The sequence below is a fragment of the Erpetoichthys calabaricus genome, chromosome 1 (genome assembly GCF_900747795.2).
Source record: "Erpetoichthys calabaricus chromosome 1, fErpCal1.3, whole genome shotgun sequence".
Classification (NCBI taxonomy): Eukaryota; Metazoa; Chordata; class Cladistia; order Polypteriformes; family Polypteridae; genus Erpetoichthys; species Erpetoichthys calabaricus.
This window is the reverse complement of record NC_041394.2, coordinates 354,162,050-354,173,564: the sequence shown is the minus strand read 5'-3', so window position 1 is coordinate 354,173,564 and position 11,515 is coordinate 354,162,050. Positions and strand designations below refer to the sequence as shown.

The 11,515-nt window shown below is 42.6% G+C and overlaps 1 protein-coding gene across 2 annotated transcripts in view; it reads left to right on the top strand.

Annotated features, from left to right (window-relative positions):
• The first annotated feature begins 1,492 nt into the window (after positions 1-1,492).
• The window catches only part of LOC114668877 (zinc finger protein 501-like), a 29,290-nt gene continuing 19,267 nt past the window's right edge, over positions 1,493-11,515 (top strand). The window contains exons 1-2 of one of the 2 annotated variants that reach the window (XM_051926465.1): positions 1,493-1,627; positions 9,601-10,043. In XM_051926465.1, the coding sequence (XP_051782425.1) occupies positions 9,623-10,043 (421 nt within the window). In that variant the 5' untranslated portion in view covers positions 1,493-1,627; positions 9,601-9,622. The remainder of the gene's footprint in view (positions 1,628-9,600; positions 10,044-11,515) is intronic. The other variant, XM_028824875.2, reaches the window with a different exon arrangement.

The following is an 11,515-nucleotide window of genomic DNA, read 5'->3' as shown; positions in this document are numbered from 1 at the left end:
CGCAGTGGGTAGCGCTGCTGCCTCATAGTTAGGAGACTCCCTGAGTGGAGTTTGCATGTTCTCCCCGTGTCTGCGTGGGTTTCCTCCCACAGTCCAAAGACAGGCAGGTTAGGTACTTTGTCGATCCTAAATTGTCCCTAGTGTGTGCTTGGTGTGTGTATGTGTGTGTGTGTGTGTGCCCTGCGGTGGGCTGGCACCCTGCCTGGGGTTTGTTTCCTACCTTGCACCCTGTGTTGTCTGGGATTGGCTCCAGCAGACCCCCGTGACCCTGTAGTTAGGATATAGAGGTTTGGATAATGGATAGATGGATGGAAAACAAAAACATAAATGCACACATATTTGAAGTTGTTTGCAATCACATCAGCACTGTGTGAAATGACAGAGGCACTGTCGACCCCTTGAACCCTCAGACCAGACGTCAGACACCAGATAAAAGTCCAATATGACTTTATTTTATAATAATAATGTGCACCAAGCACTCTACACTCCACTATACTCATATAATAAACAAATCAATAATCAATCCTCCACTCCCAGACATGTTGCCACCCTTCCACCCAGCTCAGCTCAGCGTCTGGGCTTTCCCACAGTCCTTTTATATTCCCTGACCCGGAAGTGTTTCCCAACCTACAGGCCATGTGATTTCTTATCACTTCCGGGTCAGATAAAAAGTCCTTCTCTTCAACCCGGAAACACGTCGTTCCTTCTGGTCATATGATCATGACGTGCTTCCGGGTTATAGGGCGCGTATGAGTCCTTGAGCCTCCCTGCAGCGTCCTCTGGTGGGCCCCACGGTGTCCAGCAGGGTTGGGAATAAAAACTCCATTGTCCATAATTCCCTGCTGGTCTTCGGGGCACTTCCATGCTACAGGGAGGACTCCATCTAGCGGCCTGAGGGTATTGGCCGGGATGAACAGCCGGCCATCTCCCACAACTGGCATAGACCATTTAAATTGTACTGTACTGTATTGTGTTGCATTTGAGTTATGATACATTTCCACATGAAAGAATAAGAATATTGTTTCAAGCAACATTTAATTATGTATTTCGTGACACATTGCTTTTTTGTATTATAATTATTATTATTATTATTGACTGTTCTGTATGTTGAAGATGTGTCACATTGTTTTCTGTGCGTTTTTTAGAGAAAACTGAACATATTACATAGTGATTTATTATTCATTGTGGCTCATACCGTCACAGCTTCTTGCAGGTTTAATAACAAAAATGTTACAAATAATACACCACGTACATTAGATAATTGACTCTACATATCCTGTCGTGTTAACAATTTTAACATAACAATTGTGAAAATCGGGTGAGACAAAATAAAGTGATTTTAACATCAGAGCTCAGCAGCTCTTTATACCTGCCTATGAGTTTATAAGCGGATCTGACCGCTCCATCATGGCGGGCGCACAGACTTATCGCCTGTGATGGTGCGTCAGCTGGGAGTGGCTATATATGTTCACGTGGGCGTGTAGCTTTTTCAAGTGACGTCATTAAAAGCGACGGACACTAAAGCCCCACTTCAAGCCGTCACTAGGCAGTGAATGAGCGGAGAGGCAGTGGGAGAGTTTCGAAAGGATTATCGACATAAAGAAAGCAAGAAAGACTGACGGTAAGAGTTTGGGGACGACAGTTTATTGATGTAATTTTCTTTCGCTTCACTCACACCCGAACTTTAATAAAAGCAGAGCAGCGCGTTCGTGTTCATGAGCCCACCACCGGACTCCTCGCGTGAATTCTCTTGTGACTTTTTACTGGTTGTTGTTTGCGGTTCAATTCTCGTTATCGAGTCCCATTTCTATTTCACATTATCCAGGCGTCTCCTATTTTTCATTCCTTTCCGTGTATTCATTTGTGACCCCAAACCGCTGAACTCGAGGAGTCGCCTCCTCCGCACACACCGCATTTAGTCCGCGGTGTCCAGTTAGACCAGAACGGAGTCGATGACCGTACGAAATAAAAAAAACGGCAAGGAGTCGGTCGGGCCATTCACGTCAGAGTAGTAATAAGAAAAACGAACTGGAGAAGAGCCGGGAGCGGATAATGCAAATAAAAGTGTCGTGCCGCAGTGTTAATCATCTGTAAGCGGGTAGAGCTTTAAACTAAATGATAACAAACATGTTTGCTATTATGTGTACAAAGGTGCTTGAAAGTTCGTGAACCCTTCAGGATTTTCCATATTCCTGCCTAAATGTGACTTAAAACATCAGATTTTCACACAAGTCCTAAAAAGCAGATATGGAGAACATAGTAAATAAATGAGACAAAAGAATCATACTTGGTCATTTATTTATTGTGGAAAAAATATGTGAAGCTTACAGGTAATTTGAAGGTGAGGTGTGAATGGGCACCCTGTTTAGGGTTCGTTGAAGGGCTTCATCTTCAAACACCTCTGTGCAGTATCGGCATATCATGCCACAGATAAAAGACATTTCTGAGGATGGCAGAAAAAGAATTGTTGATACTCATCCTGCTGGGAAAGGCTACAAAATTGTCTCTAAAGAGTCTGGTCTGCACCAATCCACAGTCGGGCAGACTGTGTACAAATGGAGGAAGTTTAAGACTGTTGGTCAACCACTCATGGGGAGAAAAACAATAAAGTCCACTCCTAGGGCACACAATAATCAAGGGTAACTTGCAAGCAACTAAAAGCCTCTTTCACATTTAATGTTCATGAGTCCACCATCGGGATAAGACTGAACAACTGTGGTGTGCGTGTCAGGGTTGTGAGTAGAAAACCACTGCTTTCCACAAAAAACATGGCTTCCCATCTACAGTTTGTCGAAGAGCATGTGGACAAACCTGAAAGCCATTGGAGTAACATTTTATGGACAGATGAGACTAAACCAGAACATTTTGGTTCAAGTAAGAAAAACAAATGCTGCATGTGAGCCTCATCCCATCTGTGAAACATGCTGGGTGTAGTATCAAGCTTTGGGTCTGTTTGTACTGCGTCTGGGCCAGGACAGCTTGCCATTATGTGCCATTGTGGAAGGGAATGTGAATTTTAAATTATATCAGCAGATTCTAAAGGAATATGTCAAGACATCTGCCCATGGACTACATCTCAAGGCATGCAGCAACACCATGACCCCAAGCACACAAGTGCTTTTACCAAAGAGTGGTTGAAGAAAAACAGGTTTTGGAATGGCCAAGTCAAAGTGCTGACTTCAACCCAATAGAAATGTCATGGAAGGACCAGAAGTGTGCCATTCATTTGAGAAAACCCAGCAACATCCCTGAGTTGAGGGATAAAATCCCTCCAAACCGATGTGCAGGACTGATCAAGATCTGCAGGAAGCGTTTAGTTGCAGTTATTGCTGCAAAAAGGGGGTCACACCAAATGTTAAAAGGTTCACATTTTTGCCACTCCCAGATTTGTGACATTGGATCATTTCCCTCAAATAAATGACCCAAGTATGATATTTTTGTCTCATTTGTTCAATTGTGTTCCCTCCCTTCACCTACTTTTAAGTGTGTAAGTCTGATGATGTTCTAGGTCTCATTTATGAAGGAATATGGGAAATTCTCAAGGCTTCACTAGCTTTTAAGCACCACTGTATATTTGTGAAGTTCCACTGTCTAACGCAGTGGTTTCTTCAGGGGCCTCTTATCTCGAATCCCTCAGATTCGATTTAATCTCCGTGTAGGACTGGTGGCATAACATTTGTGGGGGGGGGGGGGGGGGTCGGTGGTTGTCTTAACTAAACACATTATCTGCTTAAGCTAACAACGCCCCTGGCCTAACATTCTTATACCTGCTTTTTCCAATGTAGACCGCATACACGTACATGCATTGTTTGAATGGAAAGTTTTTATTCTTTTAATCTGTGTCACATGGGGTCAATCTTAGATTTTAGTGCTAAAGTCCAAGCCGGTCATGCCTGTTGTGTATTAGAGAAGGGAGTAGAGTTTTGTGGTTAGTGTGACTGCCTCTGTGCTCCAGCAGACAGAACTTCAACCCCTACATCTCTATGGTCTGTGTGTTTGTTGTCATTCTCTCCTGGGTTGTGTTTCTCCTTTTTCTTAAGATGCACAGTTTTCGTGAACTGGCAAATGGAACTTGGCTTGCTGCTGTTGTGGACAAAAATGCGAGTGGCCCCTAGTTGGATCCTGCCCTGTACAGATACTCCGGTTTCTTTCAACGTCCCAATGAGTTGTGGTTGTGTTTTGTTTTGTCGTGGAGGTAGAAGCTTAGTCCTTTTATGGTGTTCTGTAATGGCCTGTGTGCCACTCTCAGATGAACACCACTTCCAGGCCTGGCACCCCCTCCTCTGTACAGACTCCTCTCTGATTTAATTAGGATGTTCCCGAGGGTCAGTTAGGGGATTTGTTTGTCTGGCCCCTCCCCTTAGGATTACCCACAGCAGATTGGTTAGTCAGGAGCACAAATCTCCAGACGGGGTTGGCTCTCAGAATAACTGAAGCACATAAGACCTCCACCATGCTGAGGTCACAATGCTGGCAGGAGCTGCCAGTTTTTATAGGAGCTTATTACTTGGGTTAAATATCAAATTATTTATGAGCCTGCGTGCAATGTTTCCTTCCAAAAGATTAAATAGTAAAGCTTTGTTTTTTGAGTTGTTGATAATGGCTGGAGTTCTGTTGTAGATATTGTAAAGTAGTCTACTAACGTTCATTAAGGCTTATCATTTAGCTGCTGTTCTTCATCACTTGGTGCCTTTGCTTATATTAGAAAAGAATTGGGTTAGTGGAGTCGGAGAGCGTTATGTTGGTAAGAGCCAAGTCCTTTACCTTAATGGAAAACCTTCTTTCATCTTCTAAGCTTTAATATAAAATGGCATATTTGATCACTCTTCATATATAATATACATACATACATACATTATAATATATATATAGTGTGTATGTGATAAGTCAACCACTCCTAAAGGTTTCGGGGTAGCCACCCGTATATTATAACCCGGCTGCAAAACTTTAAATATTTGAACAAAGGTGTTCACAAGATCGAGTCCAAATCAAAAATGTCAGACCAGAGGTAACTTGGTGGCTTTAATGGCCCGTAGAGGAAGTGACCTCATCGGGGCAGGAACTGGAAGTGATATCATCTCTGGTGCCGGAAGTAGGTGGGATATATATACAGTGGTGTGAAAAACTATTTGCCCCCTTCCTGATTTCTTATTCTTTTGCATGTTTGTCACACAAAATGTTTGATCATCAAACACATTTAACCATTAGTCAAATATAACACAAGTAAACACAAAATGCAGTTTGTAAATGGTGTTTTTTATTATTTAGGGAGAAAAAAAAATCCAAACCTACATGGCCCTGTGTGAAAAAGTAATTGCCCCCCTGAACCTAATAACTGGTTGGGCCACCCTTAGCAGCAATAACTGCAATCAAGCGTTTGCAATAACTTGCAATGAGTCTTTTACAGCGCTCTGGAGGAATTTTGGCCCACTCATCTTTGCAAAATTGTTGTAATTCAGCTTTATTTGAGGGTTTTCTAGCATGAACCGCCTTTTTAAGGTCATGCCATAGCATCTCAATTGGATTCAGGTCAGGACTTTGACTAGGCCACTGCAAAGTCTTCATTTTGTTTTTCTTCAGCCATTCAGAGGTGGATTTGCTGGTGTGTTTTGGGTCATTGTCCTGTTGCAGCACCCAAGATCGCTTCAGCTTGAGTTGACGAACAGATGGCCGGACATTCTCCTTCAGGATTTTTTGGTAGACAGTAGAATTCATGGTTCCATCTATCACAGCAAGCCTTCCAGGTCCTGAAGCAGCAAAACAACCCCAGACCATCACACTACCACCACCATATTTTACTGTTGGTATGATGTTCTTTTTCTGAAATGCTGTGTTCCTTTTACGCCAGATGTAACAGGACATTTGCCTTCCAAAAAGTTCAACTTTTGTCTCATCAGTCCACAAGGTATTTTCCCAAAAGTCTTGGCAATCATTGAGATGTTTCTTAGCAAAATTGAGACGAGCCCTAATGTTCTTTTTGCTTAACAGTGGTTTGCGTCTTGGAAATCTGCCATGCAGGCCGTTTTTGCCCAGTCTCTTTCTTATGGTGGAGTCGTGAACACTGACCTTAATTGAGGCAAGTGAGGCCTGCAGTTCTTTAGACGTTGTCCTGGGGTCTTTTGTGACCTCTCGGATGAGTCGTCTCTGCGCTCTTGGGGTAATTTTGGTCGGCCGGCCACTCCTGGGGTGGTTCACCACTGTTCCATGTTTTTGCCATTTGTGGATAATGGCTCTCACTGTGGTTCACTGGAGTCCCAAAGCTTTAGAAATGGCTTTATAACCTTTACCAGACTGATAGATCTCAATTACTTCTGTTCTCATTTGTTCCTGAATTTCTTTGGATCTTGGCATGATGTCTAGCTTTTGAGGTGCTTTTGGTCTACTTCTGTGTCAGGCAGCTCCTATTTAAGTGATTTCTTGATTGAAACAGGTGTGGCAGTAATCAGGCCTGGGGGTGGCTACGGAAATTGAACTCAGGTGTGATACACCACAGTTAGGTTATTTTTTAACAAGGGGGCAATTACTTTTTCACACAGGGCCATGTAGGTTTGGATTTTTTTTTCTCCCTAAATAATAAACACCATCATTTAAAAACTGCATTTTGTGTTTACTTGTGTTATATTTGACTAGTGGTTAAATGTGTTTGATGATCAGAAACATTTTGTGTGACAAACATGCAAAAGAATAAGAAATCAGGAAGGGGGCAAATAGTTTTTGACACCACTGTAGATGGATCTCTCTCTCTCGATAATGGGAGACTCGGTGTAACCCTCCTGTAAGTTATACAAAATGGAATGTTTATAATCTTAAGTGTGTGTGACCGCAGAAGAGCCCACAGATTGACCGCTCCTGTGTCTTTCTAGCTGTCTAACTTCAGATACACTGTATATTAAATGCACAGTTGTCTGATCATCTGCTTCATGGAACAATGCATAAAAATGTAACATAGATATTCAACAACAACAATGCCAACATTTATTTTTATAATATATTTTCATACAAGTGATGTAGCTCAAAGTGCTTTTACAAGATGAAGAGCAAATTTAAAAATTTAATATATGAGAACACTAATTAACATAGAATAAAAGTAAGGTCCGATGGCCAGGGAGGACAAAAAAAAAAAACTCCAGACGGCTGGAGAGAAAAAAAATAAAATCTGCAGGGGTTCAGAGGCCACGAGACCACCCAGCATCCTCTAGGCATTGAACCCTCATTATATTCAGGGTTCACATGGAAGAACTCGATGATGATGGTCATGTGGACATCTGGCCTTGATCAGGTGGTGATCGGAAGAGAGAGTAGGGGTTATAGTACGTACGGATTACGGAGTCATGATAAAAATAATTCAATGCATATACAGAGCATCAGGATTAACTAAGATGAAGCTCTGAGAAGGCCATGTTAAAGTAATGTGTTTTCAGCAGTTTTTTAATGTGCTCCACCATATCAGCCTGGCGAATTCCTATTGGCAGGCTATTCCAGATTTGAGGTGCATAACAGCAGAAGGCCGCCCGCCTCACCACTTCTTTTAAGTTTAACTCCTGGAATAATTAGACACTCATTTGAAGATACAAACCGAATGTCATAAGTTCCTCTGTTTTTTTCATTTTATTTTTTTCCGTGAACTGTTTGCTGTAAGTTTCACTAACATCTTTAAAAACAAAGACACTTGGACTGTGGAGTATTATTTTATTTATTTTTGAACAATGAGTCATACTAGTGGTAGAATTCCTGTCTGGTAGCTGCATTTGAACTGTTTTTGAACCATTTGGAAGCCTTTGTTAAATGCAGCTACACTATAACTAATTATGATTAATTAAAAGTGCACCCTGGGGATTTTACTACACGTTTTTTTGAGGTTGTGCCTTTTAGCTCCGTTTTACAATAGAGAGGGGAATCCATCCATCCATTATCCAACCCACTGAATTTGAACACAGGGTCACAGGGGGGTCTGCTGGAGCCAATCCCAGCCAACACAGGGCACAAGGCAGGAACCAATCCCGGGCAGGGTGCCAACCCACTACAGGAGAGGGGAATATTCCGAGATATATAGTTTGCATTATTATGAAGCAGTTTTAAAAATGGTTGCAGGTGGGCTGTGCAGTGAGGCCGGACCCCCACAGCCTTAACGTTTGTGCTGAACAGCTCCGTTAAGTGCAGGCTGCTGTTCGCTCACTGAAGCACATGTCTGATTACTCGTGGGGGGACATGGGGATCCATCACATCGACATCAAACCCCCGTGTAAATCCTAGGTGAGCAGCCATGCAAGTTGCTTATCGGCTTAAAGGAGTGCAAACCCTCGAGCAGTCAAGTTGCCCCCTGCTTATTTGATGTGTAAAACTCTTTGATGCCTCTTGTTTTAAGTCTGTGAGGTAGGATTCCAACTGCTACTGATGTCTGGCATTACTATTTTCTTTTTGCTGCTTTGATTGTATTATCGGTTTGTAGCAAATCCTGGCTTTTGAGAGTGTGCACTGCCACACAGACCTGACACAGACAGACGTGGGACACAAGTTCAGGGCCACACGCTTTTATTTATTTATTTATTTTTTCCTTTTTCCCCACACAGTCAAAGCACAAGTCGAAGACACAAAGCACACTTCCTTTCCTTTTTTTTCCTTCTCTTTTTCTTCACCTTCGTCTGGCAAGCTTCATCCTCTTCCACCCGATTCTGGCTTTCGGAGTAGTGGCTGCTGGCTCCTTTTTTACCAGTCATTTCTTGATCCTCACAGTCTACACCGCCCATCACACTATTGTAGTCGACCAGCGTATGAGGCTTCGTAACCTGCTTGTTGCCTTTTGCCTGTCCAGTGACTGTGGCTCCATTATGTACAGTGCTAAGCAGACCAACCTCTTTCTTGTCTTTCCATTTCAGCGTAAGCACTTTACCCTTTTTGAGAGAGAGTGAGCACCATGGGGGCAGTGTAGTAAAATCTGTTATTGCAATCAAACCTTATGATGGGCTCAGTGGGTAAAAGGGCAACTGGGTGGCATTTTTATGATTGTTTTACTGCGTTACCAGGCAGACCTAATGTTAAAAATTTGAACGCAAGCATCATCAGTTTAACCCGTCGGCCTAAGACCGCAAACCCAGTGCTTCACCTGCTTCTCGTCTTTGTCTCACCAGCTATGCAGTTCCTTTATCGTCTCCTCTTTGACGTGCATTTATTTCTTTAACACAATCGTGATGCTCTGCTTGTTTAATACATTCCACAACATAACTGAAAACACGATTTTGGGACCCCCCCAACAAACAAGGGACCTTCAAAAAGATTCCACACTTTTTTTTTTTTTAATATCGATTACTTTTACATCACTTTTCTACATAGTCTCCTTCCTTCGTGATGCAATTTTCCCAGCGTCATACCACCATGAAAGTACGGAAGTTTTGAATGTCCCTTGTATATGAGATGGTCTTCTGCCAGTCTCATGCACCTTCACTCCATTCCCAGGTTTGTTCTTCCATCTGATAATTTGGTACGAAGAGTAGTAAGTTGCAGTTATCCCCCTATGGCTTGACGTAAACCTAAGCAGGTGTTGTAAAATGCAACTGAAGTGTCTTTTGATCTAATGAAATCCTGTTCTTCCCCCCCAAACAGAGCTTCCATTTACTCTGTCTAGATGGATGTGAAAGAGGAGACGTGTGAGGCTGACATAGATTTCATAGAGCAGAGGATCATCAATATTAAGGAGGAGGACTGCGAATGGGAGCTTGTCCACCCTATGCAAGAGACTCCCTGCATTAAGGATGAGGAATGTGAACAGGGGTCAATGGACATTAAAGAGGAGGAGTCTGCCAGCATTGAGACTCTCATCTATAAAGATATGGAGAGTGTCAAGGAAGAAGACGACCTTCATTATGGGTGCCAAGATGGCATGATGACTGGGCTTGTCTCGTCTCAAAGCAGAAACCATTCATCTACGAAGCTTTCTGTCAATGTGAAGTCTGAATTGTTACAGTTGGACACAAGGAGGACCGAGGAAATTTTATCTGCTACAACTCTGGAAGATCAGCCACCACCTTTAAATACATCTGGAGAAAGTAAGTGTAAAATAAAAATGGGATGAGGTTTATGTCCTATATCATTTTGAGCATCTTGTGAGAAGCTTAGAAATGGGGCAAAATGGTGTGTACTTAATGTAGCTTGAGAGTTCATTTTTGTTTAATATATTGTAAGGTTTTTGGTTTGATCTTGCATTATACTCTTAATTCAGTCCTCGGTAAAGAATGTTGTACAAAAGTGTGTTGCAAGAAAAGGATTGTGAACCCTTCTGCAGATTTCTATATTGAGAATGTGGTCTGATCTTCAACTGTCAAAAACGGTCCAACACAAATGTTTTTTTAAACAGTAACAAGGAAAGAAATGACTTGTTGTCAGTCCTGAACACATCACTTGAACGTTCACAGTCTGCTCTGTGACCACCTGTTATTTTTTTTTCCTAACTGACTGACCCTCCTTCACCAAACGTTTCCTCCTGCTGCTGCTTTTTCTTCTCCTCCTCCAATGTAAACGGAGCATTACTGCCACCTGCTGAGCTGGAGTGTAAAACGGTTTGACCTTCACCAAACATTTCCTGTAGCTGCTTATCTGCCATGAATTTTAGCCTGTTTTCTTTCCGAAACCTGTCAATTTTCTTTACCTCTGTTTCCTTTGGTCAGCTGTCTGCATGTCAGGCCACAGCATTTTTTGTTGAGCTCTGACTCCGAGTGGCCATTCTGAAGCATTGCTTTCCTTCTGTTTAAGCCATTTCTGTTGTTGATTTGCCTCTTGTGTTTGTCACGCTTCATCACTCAAGTTCTGTTAACCTTCCGCTATATCCTGATGTTCTCCTGTCAAATTTCTTGATTCCCTTGATGGGTAGCCCTGAAGAAGCAGGGTGCACCCCTCACCATAAGGTTTTGGTACGGCCGTGCAAGCCTTCAAATACAGAGTTGCACACTCCTGGCAAAGAGTTCAACGTTTGCTTCATTTGTCCACGAAACGTTCTCCATTGCGGAGCGACCAGGTGGTCTATTTTTGCAAGATTGCGATGTGCAGTTTGTTTTTGTTGCCTTCCTTGAACACCATTCTTGTTCATTGGTCACTAGGAAGACAACACAAGTTCTAGAGACTTCTTCAAGAGTCCCTCCTCACCTCTGCACTGGGGCTGTGATCTTGGCAGGACACCCTCTGCAGCACTGAATTTCCTCCATTTGTAGACAGTTTGTCGCTTGCTGAATTGATTAACACCCCAGCATATTCAAAATACTTTGGTCACCTTTGCAACTCTCCGTATCTACACAGTCTGAGAACCTGGGATTATTTCATTGTCCATATGAATAATGACTTAGTCAGTACCCCAATCTTTTGTGCACTTCTTGCGGAGCAAGTGGCACTTAGTCTCAATCATTGGTTGGTACTCTAGACCAGGGGTAGGCAACGTCGGTCCTGGAGTGCCACAGTATGTGCAGGTTTTTGTTCCAACCCAGTTCCTTAACGAGAACTCAATTATTGCTGATGAAGCACATATTGC